The sequence below is a fragment of the Dendroctonus ponderosae genome, unplaced genomic scaffold (assembly GCF_020466585.1).
Source record: "Dendroctonus ponderosae isolate FM_Combo_2020 unplaced genomic scaffold, Dpon_F_20191213v2 Dpon_F_20191213_2, whole genome shotgun sequence".
Taxonomy (NCBI): domain Eukaryota; kingdom Metazoa; phylum Arthropoda; class Insecta; order Coleoptera; family Curculionidae; genus Dendroctonus; species Dendroctonus ponderosae.
In genome coordinates, this window is record NW_026018165.1 from 12,860,567 (window position 1) to 12,880,941 (window position 20,375).

Sequence of the window (20,375 nt, forward strand, 5' to 3'; positions counted from 1 at the left end):
ATGTGCTTTATTTTCCCGATTTGCCCTAGTTTTCACACGAACACAATTTTAGCAGGCGATTTGAATTCACTTTACGAACTCTGTGATTTCCGGTGAAGTTTCAATAATATTTCGAGTATCTCATATTGTCCTTTAATTGTGATGTTAATTGAAGCCCTAGCATAAACATCACATTTAAGGAGCATGATGAAATGCTTGAAATGTTATTGAAACTTCAACGGAAATCACAGAGGTGATAAACTGAAATCAAATACCCCGCTAAATTTTGATGTGAACCCAATCGATAAAGAAGATTTCTTCTGCCAGTAGTGGAAATCAGAGTTTAGTTTTGATTGCAGCCGGTAATTTAAGCGACAAATAGCATTCTGCAGGCGTATTTCCTAGGCCTATTATCTAGTTTCCAATCTATAACATCTGTGATCTGTGGTTGTTTGTGGGTTGAGTCGCATTCGCATTATTTGAGGGGTCCAAAATGTCTTCTTGTCCGTGGGCAAATATAAAGCTACCAGATCCAGTCAGATTAGACGACATAATATCAGAAGAAATTGCAAAAGATTTGAAAGCGAAAGAAATGAAAGAATTCTATCACCAGAGTGACGGTACGTATTATAAACGTAACATCAGCACAAAAACCTACGTGGTTTCTTAAAGTTGCTCTTAGCAACAATATTTAATGGGTAAATGTTATTTCAGTTCAACAAGGCGAAGCTGGAGCTTTTACGAATGAGTTTCTGGTTTCCAACGACATCCCGGTTAATTCTGCGAAATCCTCTTCAGATGAAAAAATTGAAAGTGACGCAGAAATTGCCCACATTCTTCAAATGCAATTTAACAAAGAATATGACAATTTGCTGGCGAAACGTGAACAGAAAATAAATGGCACCTCCAAAGTGTCTATTTCGTTTGACAAATATAAAATATCCCGTCAGTGTGATGGTAGGATAAAGGATAAAATAAATGTAGCATGCCTGATGAATAATTTTAGATGATGAATTCGAAAACGATCGATGCGAAGTTGAAGACCCGCAAGACAGGAAAGATTGGGACAGATTCGATAGTACTTTGAGGGAAGTAAATTCCATTCCTGGTCGCGGTTGGAAGGTAAACAACGGAAATACACAAATAGCGCTCAAGTCCATTACGATTAACCCGTCTATTTTATTGTTGCTCACCAGGAAACAGAAAAAGGGAAAATAGTGACTAAGCATGATTTAGTCAACAATGGCAGATTAAATACATTGAAACTGATGGAGCAATTTCCTCCTGAGTTTCCAACAGGTGACGGTGAAGACATTGATATGAAGTTGTCGAATAGAACTTTCAACACGTAAAGTTATTCAAGTGATCCTGTTGTTGCCTATATTTAATGTGTGTGTGTGTGCGATTTATAGCTTAAAAAAACACGCAAATAAGGAACATATCAGAAGATACAGAATTCAAGATAAAAGAGAACAGGCTACTACCGAATTCGCAGTGGATCAAGTAACAAGTCATATTTTGTATCAACTGTTATTGAACCAAGTAATAAAGACTTATAATGGTACTATTAGTGTTGGTAAATATTAATAACTTTAGTTGAAATATTATTATCTCACTTTACTATTCTCCTATTTTAGGTAAAGAAGCTGTAGTAATGCATGCTGTGACGAACCAGGACTGGGTTGACACACAAGAAATGCTACCTAAAGAATGTGCGATCAAAATATTCAAGTCAACATTAACAGAGTACAAAAATCGCGATAAATTCATTAAAGACGATCACAGATTTAAAGACAAGTATAACAACTGTAAGTATGTATAGACAAAATTCACAACACTCAGGTTAGTACAAATGAAATTGAAATTACGTGTATCATAGTTTTCCTCTGTGTTTGTATCTACGATCCATTATAATGTACGTGATATATTTTTTAAAGTTTTTACCATTGTTGACTGCACTGTACGTACTATATGTTGTAGTATTTTGGTTTGTTTTTTTACTCGCTTGGTCCATAAAATTTGTGAATTTTTCCGTGGCAATAAAGCATATTTTTATTTCAAGAAGAAGTTGGTGTGTAGGTACACACTGGATGAAATTCAATCAAACAAGTTTCTGTGTTTGTCAAAATATTCAATCAAACTTGTTTCATGGAATATTTTGATAGAAGTAACTTTTATGCTTAATCTAATTTTGCTAGGCAAACCAACATCTTCAAAAGCTTTGAATGCCTGGGCAGAAAAAGAAATGGCCAATTTAATTAGGCTAAAGCGAGCAGGTCTGAGATGTCCCGATGTTGTGCGTTTAAAGAAACATGTTCTGGTGTTGTCATTTATTGGTCAGAACAACATTGCTGCCCCTAAGCTGAAAGATGCTGTCCTGGATGATGCAGATTATGTCAATGCTTACGAACAGGTTATTAACGTTATTATTGTTGGCGAAGTTTCATTTGTTTTACATCACTATTTAATTTTGCAAACCGTTAGCATTAACTTGCGATTTGATTAAAGATGTAACTATAATGCTTCTTCGTAAGCTTAAATAAGCAGTCACTCAGATCAGAATATTAAATTTTAGATTGTTGACGGTATGAAACTGATGTATAATAAGGCACGCCTCATACATGCGGACTTGTCAGAGTACAACATTTTATGGCACGAGCATATGTGCTATTTTATCGATGTTAGTCAGTCCGTAGAGCCTGTGCACAAAAACGCCTTCAAATTTTTATATGATGACTGCAAACATATTACCAACGTATGCGAATAAATATTTTAAATGTATTTTTGTTATACTCGATTTAACATTGCAGTTCTTTTCAAAGAAGCAGATAGTTCCAAATATTCTGACCACTGACGAATTGTTTAACAGCATTGTTGGACGTTCATTCACTGAGATGATGGATCTTGAAAGAATTCGAGAGTCAACCAAAATAAAACCGCATAGCATGAATCGTGCCGACAACCAGTACTATGGATTTGAAGCAAACTGGGAAAGAGCAAAACAGAAACGAAAAGAAAATACACCTAATACGAATGCCACTGAAATAAATGAACTAATTGATTCTTCCGACTGATAAAAGAAATTTGTAAAACACGGACGATCAACGATTTAACTTTGAAATGTATTACTGACCGTTGTGTAGTTGTGTAGGCTTATTTTTTTATATGTAAACATGACACTAAAACGCTACTGACTATTTTCTTTGACGGTAACACTTTTTTATGTCGAAAAACTATAAAATTTGGAAAATATTTTTGTCATGATCTGAGGAAATGTTTTTCTAATTTGCCAAGAATCTATTAATTAATTTTGTTAATTAAATAAATCTATTAAAAATTATTTCCTCGATGTATTGGAACAAAAAATATAGCTTATAAACTAGACTACTTTTAAGTCAACTCACCTCTATCCACCCTTGCCAAAATAAAAAATATATCGAAGAAACGTTAGTGTGTTTAAACATTTTATTTACCTATGAATCATATGAAGTAAATATTTACTAAGAAATTAGCCTCCTTAGATGCAAAATTGTAATTTATAAATTTGCGCAAGCCTACATCTGATTGTTATCCCATGGGGAACGTACATTAAAATAAATAATATACATTACGTACTAAAATGTATGTCGATTTACCAATAAGGACAATAATGCTGCCTGCACACTCGATGAAAATTAATTGATTCAAATGACACCAGCAAAACAATACAAAAAAAATATAGCATTTGTATTGATATAACATATTCTAAAAACAATTTAAATCACTTAAGTATAAGCTTTCGGGGCCGATTCTGCTCTATTACGACATTCGATACATACATTAGTTTTAAGCGATACTGTTCGAATAATTATTATCGTAATTCAGCCTACCAAAACGGACACCAACCTATGTAACACTGGCAAAGATTCTCGTTGCTTGTCGCTTGTTGGATCAGCAAATCAACCTGCTTTTGGACAGTTAGCATTTCTTCAGAGTGGAAATCTTTGCCCGTTAACTTGTCCCTGACCCTATTCATAATAGAAGTGAAAAAAAAAGTGAATTATGCTGAAGCAAGAATATCCATGATTTTTTTTTCGATTAGTAAAAAATATCAAACTATCCCAGTATACACATGAAATTAATTAATATTTTGAAATATGTAAGCGTAAGTAACATTTCGAATTTGCCGTCAATATTTCAATGGCGTATCAAATATCCAATTAATAAAAGACATTATTCGTGATAGTTAAGCCGAGATTATTATTACTCTTTAAAAGCAAGGTATTATGTAGGCACGATAGCTTACCGGTTTATAATTGTAACTGCTTTTTTGCTGACCGTTTCCGGTTGAGAACCATCATTAATTATGTCGATTAGTAACGAACGTCTGTGGACCACACTGAGGGACTCCGGAAAGTCGTCTTGCGAGGTACTCGTTGAATAACTTCCTACTTCTGTATTAGAGCTGAAACGAAAAATTGATGCAGAAATTTCGCAATCAGGAGCACGTCCAACACTTACCGATTTCTATAAGTGGTTTCGATGAGACGCCAATTGAGTAACGGATCATAAACAAACGCCTCTAATACAGCCATTACACTGTCCTTATTTCTGTGAAGTACAGACATGACACTCTCGCAAGTACGTCGGTATGTGCCTTCAATACCAGTCACCTCCATTGCATTTATCAGCATACGGGTAAGGCGAAAAGGTATTTTTTCTGGAAATTTCTCCCGATCCATAGCTACCTAAAAAAGCATCGTAAGATATTTGATATCGGTGCATGTGTGAATTTTACCTCAAAACAGTCACCAAAGTCGATGTGTAAGATCTTGCCACTCAGACGATCCAACATCAGGTTGGAGGGGTGCCGATCTCCCAAGCCTAAAATGTATCCTACCATCGACATAACTGCTAAGGATCTGGTGTAGTTCGTTCTTCTCTCAAACCACACTTCCGATGATGGGCTTTTCAGCCATAACAAGCGCGCTAAATCGTCTCCATTGGTGTGCTCTAACGCGTGCTCAAATACTTCCACCTAACATCAAAGTAATAATTCAGCATGTCGTACTATAAAACACTTTAGTATGATATTCAGCTCAGTCAATCCAGAAAAGATCCAAAAGATGAATAAATTGAATTAAGGTGTTCACTAAAGCGTTATATATAAACGTAGCTATCAGCAACCCATAACTACTTATGAACCGAAAAATCACTTACAAAACGAAGTAGAAATTAAAAATCTGTAAGCTCACCTTTTGCATTACATTCAAATGATCGTAATCAGACGCCATTCGAAGCATAATTCTATGCTCAATGTTCAAGAGGATTTTTTTCTTGTCCCTGTAATCCCGTATCAAGGTATGTAACGTGTCGCAGTGCGGTACCCAACCAATCAGTCCACTCTTGGTGCTTAGTGGTATAACAACGTATCTCTGGATAGTCAAATTTCGCCGAAAAGTATCCGGGTCCTTTTGTAGCAACGTATTCACCAATCCAAACAATTGCATAACTCTCTCATCCTGTCGAAGATCCTCGTGGCCTTTCAGAAGAAACATGTAATCTTTACCGTTACTACCGCGAATTATCAGCTTTCGAGGGCGTTGTTTCGATGTTATTACCTACAAACATGTTGTAGTATTCGCCTATTTATTCATGTTTCATTTTATAAAAACATATCCACAAAAATAAACAGTAAATAATTAAAGTTGTCGCAATTGTAAATATAGGATCAGATAAACCTAATCAATTGACAGACCCTAGGCGACCAATGCTCCAGTGTAAGAAGCAAAACAAACAAATGTACATACCTCTAAAGAGCTCTGAAAATATGCGATCCTCACGACGGGTTGACCCGGCGCATAACTGCCAGGTACAGCCAGTTCTAAATTCTGGCATTTCAACAAATTAGGCGATACGTAATGCAGTTCGAGTGTGGTCAATTGTGGCAATTGTCGAACAATTCTTCTGAATACATGGTAGTACAAGTCCCATGCTTGATTTAAGTCTTTTGAGTTTCCTATTAAGCAAATCATATACAACATAAGAATATCGAATGGAATGAAGCGCAGGCGATACAACGTCTACATCACAGTTTCTAGTTCTAAAAATGTTGAATCCGCGAGAAGCTTAAATCGGGCACATTGAATAGAATTAAAGCATTTAGGTTTTATTAAAATATTAATATTTAAAAATGCTTTCCAAGGAATTGTAACTATGTACTCGCCTGAAGAACGATATCTTCGACACCACTCATGAGCCTCTGCTAAATCGCGACCATACGCTTGGTTAAAACTGGTCTCTTTTAGGGTTTGTGGACCCCTTTGCATCATTTGATGTAGAGGCTCCAAAATTCGAAGCATTCCTTCAACATTTTTCTCACCAAAATACAACCTAGAAAAAAACAAATTACTGAAGCTGCAAATAAAACGATCTTTTATTACCTGGAAGCCTCCTCCAACCCTTCATGCCAAATTTCATGCCATAGAATAGCGACACGAATCAACTCTTCGGATGCCATAACCGCTTGTCTAACCAGAGTTGGAAAATGTTCGCTCATGGATTTTAGGATTTTGTTGGCCGCACTTCGTCGGATAGGAGAATTACTTTTTGATGCTACTGTTAAAGGATACACTAGAGCCTGTAAGTTACAAAATTAATTAAAAAGTATTTTTTTCTTCGTGTCAAGTTTAATGCAAAAAAGTTTCGAATTAGCTGCATGATTACCTGCGGATGTATTTTGCCAATATCAACCAACAGATGATGAATGTTTTTAGATACAAGCAGCCGGTTGGTATCTATCCTTGCAATCAATTGCGGAATAACTTGCAACCAGGTATTCTTGTCAACTACCCTGATTCCATCCGTTATTGCTTCTGAGACCTGAGCAGACAGGCCATAGTCAAACCAGAGAGTAAGTAATCGCAATGTGTCCTGAAGAGAACTGCCTTTAGATAACTGAATTGACCTACAAAAAGCATCCAAAAATAATAATCGCAAGCAACAGGCCTAACTTGTGAGCGAATTTTTCTTACTTGAAAAATCCTCTAACTGCTAACACAGTATGCTCGTTGGTATCAATCTCTTCAATTGACCTTTTGCTACTAGAGGCTGGATCGGAGTCTTTTTCTTGCTTGTTTTTGTAGAGCAAAACCGTCTCAAAGTTGATATAGGCCCAGGCATGCCAAGCCTTGTACCAATCCTTGTCAAATTCGGTAGCTTTTTCGTAGCAGTTCAACACGGAACGAATGGACGTGGCGTTTATGCCTTCCAAATTTTCTTGCCAGGAACCAAGCTTCAAGAAACACCTAAAATTCGATAGGTATACAGAGACAAGAGATAATTGTCTATTCTATCGGAAGATGCACATTTGCAAAAGATATCCAACAAATGTTTGCGATGTGAGACTGTGCATAAACTGAGACCGGCGAATAATTTTGGTGTAAGATGCCCACCTTGCCAAAAGCCGTTGTCTGTCCTCCACGGAACTTTCAATTCCTTCTAATTGCACATAAGCGTTTAAAAATGTCTGTAACTGATCAAAAGCCCGATGTTTGTCTCCGACTTGCCATAAATGTTTGCAATAAGCAAACGTTACTTGCGGTTGGGAGACCGGGAGCGGCTTATCTGGAGCAAGTTCCGGGTCATAGCCTAAGAGCATCACTAGCGTCTTGTGGGATGGTTTCTAAAACAACCCACATGAATGTTATCTGCATGTCTGTTACTGGCTGAAAGGTTCTCAACAAATCAATGCATTTTTCTATTTTATAATATAAAGAGAACTAAGTTTAATCTAGAGCAATTCAATTAAGTAAATTGTTTAGTGCTGTTTAGCAAACGAATTTTGAAAACTGCTATACCACAGATCCGTTTTTTCGGCATAACGAGGCGTATTTGAGCCAGGACTTGGAATCCTCATGAGGCTGTAAAACTAAGGAATGAACTTGAATGATTTTCTGCCAGTCCTCAACTAGCCTTTGCCCAGCCTGCAACCGTTGCCACCACATCTGCTTGATGGTTTCGCGACGTTCAGATACTAACTTATATTGCATGACCTACAAACAAAAAAATGATTTCCGTGATTAAAAAAAACATAAAATATGGGTAAAACAATGCCTCTTCCAACTCGCTAAGCATCTGAACTTGGACCATGGCACCATAAGCTCGTTGATAACTCTCTCCAGCCATAGCAGTTAGCTCTGTGTCTATCATGTCTCTAGCACGATCAATGAAATCCTGAGCAATTTTGTACTGTTCCTTGTGGATAGCTAAAATGGCTCTATAGAAAGAGCCGTCCTGGGTATTCTGGGGAATGACTTTCACGTAGCTGAACGTAATATAAAAATACAAATTAAATGTACAATACAGAATTCATTATTTTCTAGAAAGACTAACACAGAATATTTCATTTGGGGGATAATCCTAAACAACATTAACATCAACCATTACCTACCGTTCCATGGACTCGTAGTTGTGTAATCCAAATGAGGAAGCTAGGGCTAAGCGACAGGCTTTTTGTTTATTGTCTTCAGTAAGAAGTGTAAATTTGTTTTCAAAAACATCGTGCAACTGACCCCATTCGCCTAAAGCCTCCAAACATCTGCATAAAACAACGAACAAAAATAAAGTGAAAATATATGTAGATGTTGATGCAATTTTACCTCATTTGGCCCAGGCAGGCTTCTTGATCGGTAACGTCCTTTTCAAGTTTGAATTTATACATTCCTAACGCTTTGTCCCAGTTGTGTAGTTTTTCGTACCACCGAACCTAAATTGAACGCAGACTCTGAAGACCTTGCCAATATATAACATCAACAACATTGCATGTTGCATTGAGTCATGTACGTGGCACCATAGGAATAGTATGACAATAATTATGCGTGTTGTTAAATTTGACCCGACAATGCCAAATTATCTTTCAAGTATACGAAGAACTTTTTAGAAATGTAACTTGTGCTTAAATGATGCACATAAACAGTAGTTTGTAATCAAATATTCAGTGTAATCACCTCTCACAAGTAGAAAATTAAATTAATGTATTCTCAATCAGTTTGATGGATTGAAATTAATACACAGATCAATTATTAGTAAATGTATTTCAATGTTTTAAATTTGTAAATGAATAAAAAAAATTACCTGCACTTGAGCCTCGTTTCCTTGTCTCATAACATACTGCAGTAAGCCCTCGGCTGCTTCTTTTTGTTGCAATTTATTGTTAATTGAAATCAGAGCTTCTATCACTTGCTGATCCTTACTGCCCCCACGTAAAAATTCGTCTTCTTTGTAATGCAAAGCTTTTGCATACGCTCTGATTTAAAAAAAAACAATATTCTATGCATATAAATACTGACGAGGGTATTCTTACGCATGGATTCGAAACAACCCAATTTATGCGAGATGAAGTGAAAGCTCGTTCAGACGGTGACATCTAATTCCGTGACAGCTTTCGACATTCGATGTCATGACACTAGGTGTTCACACTCACCCTTGTCAAAAATTGCGGAACTCCTATCAGTTCGGATGTGTTAGAAGTAGGTAATTATTTTAAAATTAAGGCGAAAATAAAAAAAACGAGTATGAATGAGACAGTAGATCATGCGTAAAAACAAACTAGGGGAACTCTAGAAAACTAGAAACTCTACTAAGGAAACGTTTTTATCTATGCTTAAAATCGAAAATTGATTTATCCCATATGATTGATGAGGATATGATTGGTAATACTCCAGAAATGTAATCAAATCAAAGGGGGACATTATTTAAAACCAAACGAAATGAAAATATCGCACCAGATTGATAACCTTCAAAAAATGTTAAAATGTCACCGAGACATCGGCAGTGTCACGCATATACCTATTACAATACACCCGATGCCTTCCAATTTTTGATGCAAAGATATGAGAGACAGGAATATGGATTGTGCATAAGTCTGTTTCACAGACGAGCGTACTGTTTCTGCGCATCCTTTAATATGGACATTTTTGATTGGTTGGTTTTCACAGGTGATGCTATACATCGGCTATTCGACAAGTTGACCAATAATATCACGGCATTTGGAGCAAACGCCGTTGTTCTTGGACCGACTGAAGGATAGACCTATGCAATTTGGATAACTCTGTTTCAAGGTCTTGGCTTCAAAATACTCTCATTGTGTATAAGAGAGTCAGAAGACATTGATGTCACCGTGTGAACGAGCTTTAATATAAAGGTGTTGTTACTTATTACCTGCAATGCATTGCATGTTCGCCCAATAAGCGTCCATTCAAAGGCAAGGGTCCCTTATCGCAGTGTTCCATAAACTCAGACAAATTCAGAATGGTTTGAGTTATTTCTGGGACATCAGGAACTGTCAGTGCTTGCTCTAGGCAACCTAAAACATTCGATTTTCGAAACAATGTTTTTCGCTTAAGCCTTTTCGTTTCAGGATGGTGAGTATCAAAGGTCAATACATAAATTTGAAATTGATAATATTTGCCCGTATATATGTTCGATTCTGTCAAATTACCAATAAGCTCTTTTTGCATATTTTCAGTCAGCTCCGTCCAACAACTCACAAAGGCAGCATTAAACAGGTCTCGAGGCAATTGAGAATAAATCTGTGCTAAGGGCAGGCAAGACTTAAGGGCAGGGATCGGAGATTGCTTTAAAAGTTCCAAACTTAGTCCTCTAAGCCACTCCAACCAATCGTCCTGTAACAAAAACCAACTGTAGTGACGTTTTTTTCAATCACGATCAAGGATTGCGTACCTTTGATACCCTTCTGACAGGCACCCAAGCTTCCTGCAGACTTTGTTCAGATGCCTTCAACCTTTGAATTGTGGAAGAGTCCCCAGACATACCAATATCCCGATCTTTGCGTTGTCTACAATTTAGTTGTTTATAATCCCTAATTAAAATGGAGAAAAATACTGTTACTTTCGGTGCCTGGTCATTGGCAAATCCAGCTCATCCGCCATTGTGGTATCAGTTTCAACTGCTGCGACCAGAGTCTCCCAGCTACAGAACAGTTGTATTATTTTACTGGAACAAACTACAGTCGAACTGTACCTTCTGTGATTGATCTTGTGCTTTACCAAGACTTTTTGCACCATGGGTACAAATATGCAGAACTTCCTGCCCAGTTGCGTGACCAACGAGCAAAGTGTATCCATAGCCGTGTCACGTAACTCCGGGTTCTTGTCGATAGTGCGCACTAAAGGATGGGTTATTCGAGATATGTAATCGGATAAATCAATCACTTCAGCCAGCTGATCAATTGTTTCCAGTGCTTGTTTGGAAACGGCCATGGGGCAGTCGGAAGCGTCGATTAATCTGAATAACGATTGGTTTTAATTAGAAAAGATGTATTCTTAATGCAGGCTATAAATGAATTGGGGAGATGTTAGAAATAATTCAGTATTCATTACTCACCTAACGATAGGGGGCAAGATCAAATGCATATAATCGTCTAAAATGTTACCGAACCGATGCAGAGCGTTTAGTAGATTGATGGTGTGCTGTTTGTCTATGGAAGTATCATGATTCAACACTCTAAGTATTTGTGGTATCAACCGCGGTAAATATATCTTAAACTCCGCCCCTAATGCTTCAGCTATATTTTCCAGCAAAAGAATCATCGTACCTGCAGACAATAAAACAGGTATTAATCCAAAAATAAATTAGCAGTAACAATTATTACCTTGCATGGCACAGTTAGGAGTCCAAAACTCTTTAATCAAGTCGCAAATGTCATCAAGATAATTACTTATATGTTGCTTGACAATAGATATGAGTTGGGCAAGCTGTTGAAAAAGAAATTCTCGAAAGTTAACGTCTGCCGTGCGAACGACGTTCAGTAGACTTGGCAGAACCTGAGCAATGTAGGGAACACATTTGATACCCAAACAAGTAAAGGTGAAAGTAACAGCTTTAACAACCATGGTATGATACTGAGACAAGGTAGAGTCTCGTATAATCTTCAATAAAGTTGCTATTGCCATAGCTGGAAGTGGATTATTTAAACAGTTTTATGATTGAACTTGAAACCAATAGACATTCCGACATACCTAAGTAATATTCTTCCAAAGTGCTGGAGCTCATGTTAACGAGCATTTCGCTCGATGTTAAGTCGCTGTCTTCAGCTGCATTCTTGTCTGGCATTGGAATCAACGTAGGAGCTTGTGGTAAGTAGTAAATTTCACCTCTGTGCATTTTATGTGTATACGGATCCAACGCTCCTAAACGAAATCAAAGGTGAATAATTGTAAGAGCGAATATGGATGCAAAACCTACCAAGAAGACCCAATACGCGAATTGTTTCTCGACGTATGTATGGGTGTTCTTCAGTCTTTAGAAAGTTAATCAGAATATCCAGTAAAACGGGATATTCACTGTATGGTCTTACGACGTGTCCAGTGGCTCCGACAAGCTGACCTAAAGTCACCAGCGCTGCACATCTTTTATCGGGGGCGGAAGCATCTCCCAAAATTTCCAGTAAAATCCCCTACATAGTTAATGAATTATTATGCAATATGCCTTCTTTGTTAAACTACAGTCCAATATATAAATACATACAGGGTGATTCAAAATTGGCGCCATTCCTTTTAGAGGGTAATGGGAACTCACTTAAATAGTAAAAAATATTTCAATATTTTTTTCGATAATTTCGATAATTTAGATATTAACAGCTGAAAATCGAATTTCAACTTTGTTATTAAGCATTATTTTAAAATGGTCCTATGTTTGATTGGTAGCCTATTGGAATACTTAAACATTCGACAAGAGAAATTGCGATCTTTGCTTCAAATTACGAAAAATTTTGATATTAAAAAAGTTCTCTTCTACTATAGACATTGGAAGAGTGACTCCAGGAAGATAGTGGACGACAATAGATGTTCGGGTTCCAGGCACAGAGGAACAAGTATTGGAGATAATTGCAGCAGAGCCTTCCAGAGGTACTCAGAGCATTGCACAACAACTGCCACTTTTCCAGGCAACAAATAAATACCGAGGAAGGGTTACATCCCTACCACGTATGAAAGATAAACAGAGCACCAGGACACATTAAACCAATGGCTTACCGAACACAACATAAATTGAGCAGCAGTTAATTTTTAAGTTAAAGACTTAAATGAATGTTTATCTGTAAACATATCATTTCGAAGTTATGAGGACAATAATTGACATTTCGAAAAAAAAATCCTGTTGAATTTACCGTTTATCCTTGTCTATTTTATTCACTTTCCGTATAATAATTCCATGGCTACCGGTTAATAATTACGAAGCAACAGATATTTACGTAATGTTAATTAGCCAGATTACTTTGAAAAACATTGTTGCCGTTATGATATAGTTTTTAGCAAATTTCTGAGGTTTTAATAACAATTATTTTTTTACTATTTTTTCTGTACTCCTAAAACACCTCCAGAGGAATGAGGCCAATTTTGAATAACCCTGTATAGGTAAAAACCGAATAAATACTGACCATTAATTCTTGCATCCATACTTGAAGCTCAGCATCTCCAACTGTAACCTCTGCAAGATCACCAATAGCGTACAGCACAGATAACACAACTCCTGGATTTGGTTCACCTTCCTTTAGTTTGGGAACCAGTACCTATTGATGAAGTAAAATAATTTTATTAATATTATCCGGTTATACATATCTAGGTAATGAAACCACCTTTAAAATAGGTTCCATATATGGACGAATTAATCTAGGTGCTCGAATAACCAAGTGATCGAGTAGGGTAGCTCCTTGCTCTTTGTTTCTACCAGTGCCTGAGTGCTCCAGCTCAGTCAACAGTTGCACCAACACTTTTCGAATACTCGGCATTATGTAAGCGGGGTTCATGCAGCTGAGACGTCCTATTGTTAAAAGAGCTACCTAAAAAGCAAAGTTGTTTTAAAGTTTTAAGACATAGATGGTTTTATTAAAATTGCCTCCCGAATTCGAAACTCTTCATCTTGCAGGGCAATAAACAGTGACTCCAGCGACTTGGCCTTCGCTAAATGATGATCAAAAGTTGGATCCAGTGATGTTAAAACTCCGTACCGCACTTGTGCTTCGCTATCGATAAGCGCAACGCCTATAAAGGAGTATTACCACCCACTTTAATAGAAACTTAAAAACTTATAAGCATAACTCACTTAGCAATTTTTCAAGCACATCGGCGACTGTTCTCGACAGAGTTTCACTAGTTTTCTTGTCCGCGCGATTAACTGCATGTCGCAACAATCGACTGGTGGTCCTGACAGCTTCCAGGCGGATTTCGGTAACTTCGTGCACTAGGAAATAGTTAATGCATCTCTGCAAAAAGGGTAGAAGTCGTTGTCCCTCAAAGTCAAATGTACCTAAAATATATTTGCTCACAACAGATGTGCAGGTAATAATATAATTTTGTTGTCAATATTTAAAATATCTTTTACTGTAGGTGTAGGTAGGGCCTCTTTTAAAAAATTCAAACTCTACGACAAAAGTCGTGCTTATTTAATTTTCTCATCTTACCCAATGTGTGAAGCGCCAAAACAATTAAATCGGTCCCATTAGGGTCCATTGCCAAAGTGACCAAGGGAACATTAGAAGTCAAGTTTCTAGGCATTCCTGGATGCAGTAAAGGCCTGTTTAACAGAATGTGAGAAAGGATTCTAAGTAAACCCAAGCTGATTTTGTCCTTGTGTTCTGGTACTTTCTTGGCTAACTCACGAAGACATATTGTGAGTGATTGACTTAAACCAGTAAGTAGCATCTGAAAATATTACTCAAACATTCATTTTAGGAAACGAATTCCGGTTAATCAGGCTCTTTCAAAAAGTGTCCTCGCGAGTATCAACTGACCTGATCCAAAATGACAGGTATTTCCATTTGCTCATGTCGTTTTAAAGCCAGAGCTACGAATGTAATGCACTTGAAAACACAACTATCGATTGCTGGTCTACGTTTGCTAGGAGTATCGACTTTTGGAAGCGATCCTTTAATCAGTTCCATTATTCTATCAGCATACGGATCTATTTCTTCCTCTACAGCTACCGCAATCAAACCTAAAATCATACAGTATAAGATTTCGTTTCGCAAGCTTATCTTCAACTTGCCGATAGTAATAAAAGCAGTATTTCTATCCTTTTCACGGCCCTTCAGAATACTGAACAGATAGTTCATAGCGTTGGGTAGATATTTCTCGACAAATTTTTCCTTATTAAATGCAGCCAATCTGGGCATAATAGTTAATAGAGTTTGCTGCACAAAGTTGACTTTTAGTGATCTGAAATTGCTCTTATGCTCCATCCAGAAATGCTACTTATCATTAAATGCCACTTACTTTTGAGCCAAAACATCCATGCAAATATAATCAAACTTTTCACTGACTAATTGATGACATATGATGGATTCAATAACCACTGGCTTTTCAGCTAGTGAGGTAGCATTGATGAGGTTGTGTGATTTTTTTTTGGCATGCATAAGATACATAAATTGAGGTCGACTTAGACTGAATTGTTCAATTTCTTCCTCCCGTTTTGGATCAGTACTTTCTTGAAGAGCTATGTATTTTCGTTCCCAGGACACATTTGCGCAACAGAGCAGTTCGTTTAAGATGAGCAGAGAACCGTGTGCTCTATCGTCCCGAATTCTTTCCCCTCGTTCCACAGACAGCAATTTGCCAGACATGTCATAACACTGCTTGTACCTAATCAACAATAACAGTTAGAATAACAACGTGAAGAGCACGTTTCAGCTACCAGGAACTACCATGAAGTGGTGCTTCTTTGAATGTCTTTGGCATTCTCTCGCTGGGCAGCCACAGCTAAAGCCGCTCTCAGCGCTTCTATAGCAGCTTCTCGGATGGCTTGCTTGGGATCTTGGATAGCACAAAAAATAGACTCGAAGAACTGAGACACATGCTGGTAAAAATATGTGGGCAGAGCGGTAGCAAATTCCTTTAGAACCAAAACAGCTGCATGACGTTTTGACTTAAATGAAACAAAATATAATTTGATTAGAATGTTTACTTCCGTCCGTTGTTTAACTACCTCAACTCTATCCAAGTATAACCACTCCAAAGCAGTTTTCACTTCAAATTCCACATATCCAGAAGCTTTTGAGCCCGATACCAGGGCCAAACTTGCCAAAGTTTTAGCCACCATTTCCATAATGGTAATGTCATTGGAGACCAATAAATTTCGCAAATACGAAGCAAATCTGCTAATCCTGGTTGCCACATAGACGACGTCCGCCCTGATTAGGCATACTATCACAAAAAAGAAGTGTTTTAGCTCGCTGGAGGCAACCAGTAAGCGTAAGTACTATCATAAGAGTCTAACTATTCGGCTGAAAAGCTTTTTCAAATTCCAACAATAAACAACATTGCACAAAATCGTAAAATGTTTTTTTAGTTTAATCAACTTTCAATTGGATGACACTCAACTGAGAATTTCATCGATTAAAGTAGTTTTTAAGCAACTATACAATATGTCTTAAGTTATCTACTGTAAGGGTAAAAAAGTGTATACCTATTTCTAAAACACAACTAATTCTACAAAAAGTGTACGTATAGTATTAAAAATATGTTATTGTACTTACCAATTGCTAAAATGCCTCCTTTCTTTTCATTAATATCATTACTAGACACCATTTCAAAAATATGATGATTAAATTCGTCTAAAAAAACCGTAATTTGTTCCGGAGTAGCATCTCTCAGGTCGTTCTTGACATAAACAAACAGTTCTTTAGCTGCTTGATTTCTCGTCTGCTCATTCTTAGATTTAAGATTGTTGACAAACTGATGCATAACAGTCAGGGACATGTTGCCGAATTATTTGCTCCTTCTGATGTTAAATATGTAGTTTATTGCTTAATAAGATCTAATTGCCATGATTTGAAAACTATCAACGACCTATTTAGCTTCCTTTTAAGTAAATGCATCTAAATAGCTATCTAAAAGATCTAATTGCAAATTTTATCTAACTACGTAGTTTTATATAGTATATTATAAATCCTCCTCGCACAAGTAGGTGGTCAAGTAACAAGTTAAAAAAGTCGAAGAAAATGTCGACGAATTACTATTTCACTTGAAATTACGTTTTAATGCTCTGCAACAAAACATTAGAATATTTTTGATTTATAGGTTAGTATTTATATTATCCAAACATCTTCAACAGCGCAGGTGTCAGATGTCAGTCAAGGTAGAAGTTCGTGAGAGTTAGAACCTAGAGATAGAGAAGAGAAGAGTTAGATAGAGTAAGTAAAATTTTACTTTCTCTATGGTTAGAACAGCACGTCCAAAAATCGGTTCCTAACCAGAGACAAGGGCGAGGATCCGATATAAATAAACGATAAAATAAAATTAAACATTGAAAATAATCGCTCGCTGGCGGCAGGAGGTTTTATGACATTTTACTTATAGTAAACTAAAATATATTAGTTTATTTTTTCAAGAATCTGGCCTGCTAGTTCCATCGAGTAAATCGGCATCCATCATATGCAAAACAACATACATAGATAAAGAGTCTTTATCATAGAGAAAGTAAAATTTATTATACTTTCTTTAATTACTTTACTTTAATTAATTACTTATTTTACTTACTCTATGGTCTTTATCTGGAAATTCCAGCTGACTGATTCCACAGCACCACAGCAGGAATTTGAATAAAGTGCGGCGGTGCTCTTTATATGTTCAGCGTTTATACTTAATCAAATTTCCCTTGCTTATAAAGCGACTGTTTTCGATCTACATTCATTTTTAAATTTGCGTAGAGGCATTCGAATATTTTCACATAGCGAGAACAGTAACATTTCACGGATTTACAATCGTTAAGTCAGGTTCCTAAGCGGCGTTGTCAAGCGTAAGTGCGTTTGACTCCTTTACAGCTGTTGACGTCGATGTCAAGTGACGTATTGTAAATTCCTGGAAGGTTTATAAAATCGCTTTGAATAAATTGGAATATTTTTCTCAATTATTTTCCTATTTGTCAGGGTTGATTACTTAAAATGGTAAGTAAGCCATGTATTTTGCAAGCTTGTACACTGCCATGCCAGGCAAATATGCCGAAAACGAAGGAAAAATGATACTAATTCTGTCACACCCATAATGACGACCAAAACACAAAGTAGTTGTCGGAACTATGATCTAGTAAAAATCATAAGTGTGTTTACAGGCATGAGTTGACTCACAAATGCCAAATTTAACGCAAAACTTTGCATATTTGTAGTTTTTTCCATGTTTTTTCATTGCAAAAACCTTATCTACTGCGCTACGTTATTTTCCAAATATGTATGTTTTAACGCAAAAACCCCTTAGGGTGATCAATTTGATTGCGCTCTGGACCTTATGAGGAGGCTGCCCCCCCAACAAATCGAGAAAAACCTCAGTGACTTGATCGATTTGGTACCTAGTTTATGTGAGGATCTCTTGTCTTCTGTTGACCAGCCCCTAAAGATCGCAAAAGATCAGGAAACGGGACAAGATTACGTTTTGTGCGACTACAACAGAGATGGTGACTCATACAGGTGATTCGTCAGGTAAACATTTAGTTGGTTTAATTTCCTGCTTCATCTATCTGTAGATCTCCATGGTCCAACACCTATTATCCTCCGCTGGATGATGGACAGATGCCCTCAGAGCGGCTCAGAAAATTGGAGCACGATGCCAACCTTGCTTTTGACCAGTATAGGGAAATGTACTTTGAAGGAGGAGTTAGTTCAGTGTACTTTTGGGACTTAGATCATGGCTTTGCAGGTCAGTTTGGATTTTTAAAACTTTTCATAATGGTGGTTGAATCTGTAGTTGCCCCATTGTTCAGGAGTGATATTAATAAAGAAAATCGGCAACGGGAGCAAGAAGATTAACGGTTGCTGGGATTCCCTGCATGTAGTGGAAGTGCAAGAGAAAAGTTCAGGAAGAACCTCCCATTACAAGATGACATCAACAACCATGCTGTGGCTTCAAACGAACGAAACGGGCTCTGGAACAATGAATTTGGGGGGCAGTTTAACCAGACAGGTAAGCATTGATGTGGCAATAAATGGTAACATTATTTTTTAATTAAAGTAATTGTCTTTTCTATTCTAGATAGAACAAGATGCGGTTGTAAATGAAAACAACTCGCATATTGTAAACATAGGTAAAATGGTCGAGGAAATGGAGAATAAAATCCGAAATACCCTCAACGAAATTTACTTCAGTAAGACAAAGGATATAGTAAATAGTTTAAGATCGGTAAGTTTGTGTAAAATAATTACAATTTACATTGGACAGTTTTTGGCACAGCTTGTTTGGTTTTTTAGGTTGAACCGCTGACTGATAGTAAACAGAATGAAATCATGAAACATCGCATTGAGTTGGCCAGTGTGTTGCAAAAGAGGCACAACAAATCAGATAATTGATGTTTACAGATTTGTGAGATAAATTATGGAGAAGAATTATAAATATCGCAGATCTATTCTATACAGATACTATACATTCAATATACCGCGTGCTAAGATTATTTAAGACAGTTTTAAGTCTTCAGATGGTTTATACGCTCAGCTAAGAGTTACGTATTTATTTATTTGCACACGAATTTCAGTTTTTATCTCCTTGGTTTGATTCAAACTAAAGAAGTGAATAAGCCTATAGCAGAAGAGAATGAATTCTATTATTAGATGGACATTAATTGGCATTAAATTATTAAAGTTGCACTGAAATAGTTGTATTGTATATTTTTAACAACTTTCTTTTATCTGATTATTCTGTGTTATTTGATAAAATATTTTTTATCATTGCATTCCTTTTTCATAAAAAAAAAACTTGGGTTTAAAGGTAAATTTTTTTGTGTCATGTATCAAATGTCTACGTTTGATGGCTTTCTGTATGTTTGTTAAATTACACTTTTACCATAATGTGTTTTTTTTTAAAGCAAAAAATGTAAAAATGAAACGCCGTTTAAAGCGTTTTTAAAACGCCCTAGATGCATTAGCAGATTCACTGTTTTGAATCCTTAAACATAGTGATTTGAATTGGAGTGTTTTGTAAAAAAACTGTAACATTAACTTTAATTTATCTAGATTTTTGCTGTATATCCTGAGAATAATAAATGTTTTAACTTTAATATAAGAACTGTGTGTGTTTTTTTCTTTCCTGGAAATGTTTTACTGTTGCGGAAAAAGTACTAATTGTAAGTTTTAACTGCCACCAGCAGTTTATAAATCGGGAGACCTTTAGAGACAAAGAGATTTTCTGGTTTATTGAGTCATACCACAATGTGACAACAATGCATTCGCACTTTGACTAGAGACGATTTGTTATACCTAACCCACAGATTATCAAACTGTTTAGATTGGCAACTCTAGTGATTTCGGCAAACCGCATTCAGTAGCGGCGTGGGCTGGTGATTAAACCGCCAAATTCAAATGTTATTCAAGTAACTTTATCATTAACATTTTTTTTTAAATGGCACCTACTATTTCT

General features: G+C 36.6%; 3 protein-coding genes and 1 long non-coding RNA gene across 5 annotated transcripts; 3 read left to right on the plus strand and 1 right to left on the minus strand.

The window, feature by feature from the left end:
* Positions 1-387: 387 nt before the first annotated feature.
* LOC109544500 (serine/threonine-protein kinase RIO3) lies at positions 388-3,424 on the plus strand. The gene is made up of 9 exons (XM_019914734.2): positions 388-599; positions 694-936; positions 986-1,101; positions 1,176-1,327; positions 1,392-1,555; positions 1,617-1,787; positions 2,178-2,392; positions 2,555-2,734; positions 2,790-3,424. The coding sequence occupies exons 1-9, from the start codon at positions 473-475 to the stop codon at positions 3,051-3,053; spliced, it is 1,632 nt and encodes a 543-aa protein (XP_019770293.2). The 5' UTR covers positions 388-472; the 3' UTR covers positions 3,054-3,424.
* Positions 3,425-3,690: 266 nt separating this feature from the next.
* LOC109544499 (serine/threonine-protein kinase Tor) lies at positions 3,691-17,061 on the minus strand. Of its 2 annotated transcripts, XM_019914733.2 has the most exons (36): positions 16,511-17,061; positions 15,961-16,178; positions 15,680-15,900; positions 15,252-15,617; positions 15,025-15,194; positions 14,771-14,973; positions 14,441-14,681; positions 14,083-14,286; positions 13,876-14,021; positions 13,616-13,819; positions 13,418-13,549; positions 12,226-12,436; positions 12,000-12,170; positions 11,633-11,935; positions 11,365-11,575; positions 11,002-11,265; positions 10,870-10,950; positions 10,702-10,816; positions 10,460-10,643; positions 10,180-10,324; positions 9,094-9,265; positions 8,619-8,725; positions 8,411-8,557; positions 8,074-8,284; positions 7,818-8,012; positions 7,413-7,642; positions 6,993-7,265; positions 6,685-6,925; positions 6,402-6,598; positions 6,185-6,351; positions 5,769-5,977; positions 5,214-5,579; positions 4,757-4,996; positions 4,480-4,706; positions 4,265-4,423; positions 3,691-3,986 (listed from the first exon to the last, which is right to left on the minus strand). In XM_019914733.2, exons 1-36 carry the CDS (start codon positions 16,731-16,733, stop codon positions 3,845-3,847), a joined length of 7,296 nt encoding a protein of 2,431 aa, XP_019770292.1. In that variant the 5' UTR covers positions 16,734-17,061; the 3' UTR covers positions 3,691-3,844. The 2 variants fall into 2 exon arrangements, with proteins under 2 accessions (XP_019770292.1, XP_019770291.1); XM_019914732.2 differs by having other exon boundaries at positions 10,870-11,265.
* LOC125503562 lies at positions 16,147-16,505 on the plus strand. The gene is made up of 2 exons (XR_007280971.1): positions 16,147-16,226; positions 16,324-16,505. It is a non-coding gene; the product is annotated as an uncharacterized LOC125503562 (long non-coding RNA).
* A 711-nt stretch (positions 17,062-17,772) lies between the features above and the next one.
* LOC109544657 (F-actin-capping protein subunit beta) lies at positions 17,773-20,024 on the plus strand. Its single transcript, XM_019914966.2, has 6 exons — positions 17,773-17,920; positions 18,228-18,436; positions 18,493-18,665; positions 18,730-18,929; positions 18,999-19,145; positions 19,214-20,024. Exons 1-6 carry the CDS (start codon positions 17,918-17,920, stop codon positions 19,310-19,312), a joined length of 831 nt encoding a protein of 276 aa, XP_019770525.1. The 5' UTR covers positions 17,773-17,917; the 3' UTR covers positions 19,313-20,024.
* Positions 20,025-20,375: the final 351 nt, after the last annotated feature.

Excerpts from the sequence above, each read along its gene's own strand:
- LOC109544657 (XM_019914966.2), top strand. Across the intron at positions 18,666-18,729 it reads CTTAGATCATGGCTTTGCAG|GAGTGATATTAATAAAGAAA; the intron begins GTCAGTTTGGAT and ends CCCATTGTTCAG. Across the intron at positions 19,146-19,213 it reads TAGTAAATAGTTTAAGATCG|GTTGAACCGCTGACTGATAG; the intron begins GTAAGTTTGTGT and ends TTGGTTTTTTAG.
- LOC109544500 (XM_019914734.2), top strand. The coding sequence starts at position 473 with ATGTCTTCTTGTCCGTGGGCAAATATAAAGCTACCAGATCCAGTCAGA. Across the intron at positions 1,102-1,175 it reads TTCCTGGTCGCGGTTGGAAG|GAAACAGAAAAAGGGAAAAT; the intron begins GTAAACAACGGA and ends GTTGCTCACCAG. Across the intron at positions 1,328-1,391 it reads TCGAATAGAACTTTCAACAC|CTTAAAAAAACACGCAAATA; the intron begins GTAAAGTTATTC and ends TGCGATTTATAG.
- LOC109544499 (XM_019914732.2), bottom strand. The coding sequence starts at position 16,733 with ATGTCCCTGACTGTTATGCATCAGTTTGTCAACAATCTTAAATCTAAG. Across the intron at positions 9,266-10,179 it reads GAACATGCAATGCATTGCAG|AGCGTATGCAAAAGCTTTGC; the intron begins GTAATAAGTAAC and ends TTTTTAAATCAG. Across the intron at positions 6,352-6,401 it reads GGGTTGGAGGAGGCTTCCAG|GTTGTATTTTGGTGAGAAAA; the intron begins GTAATAAAAGAT and ends GTTTTTTTCTAG.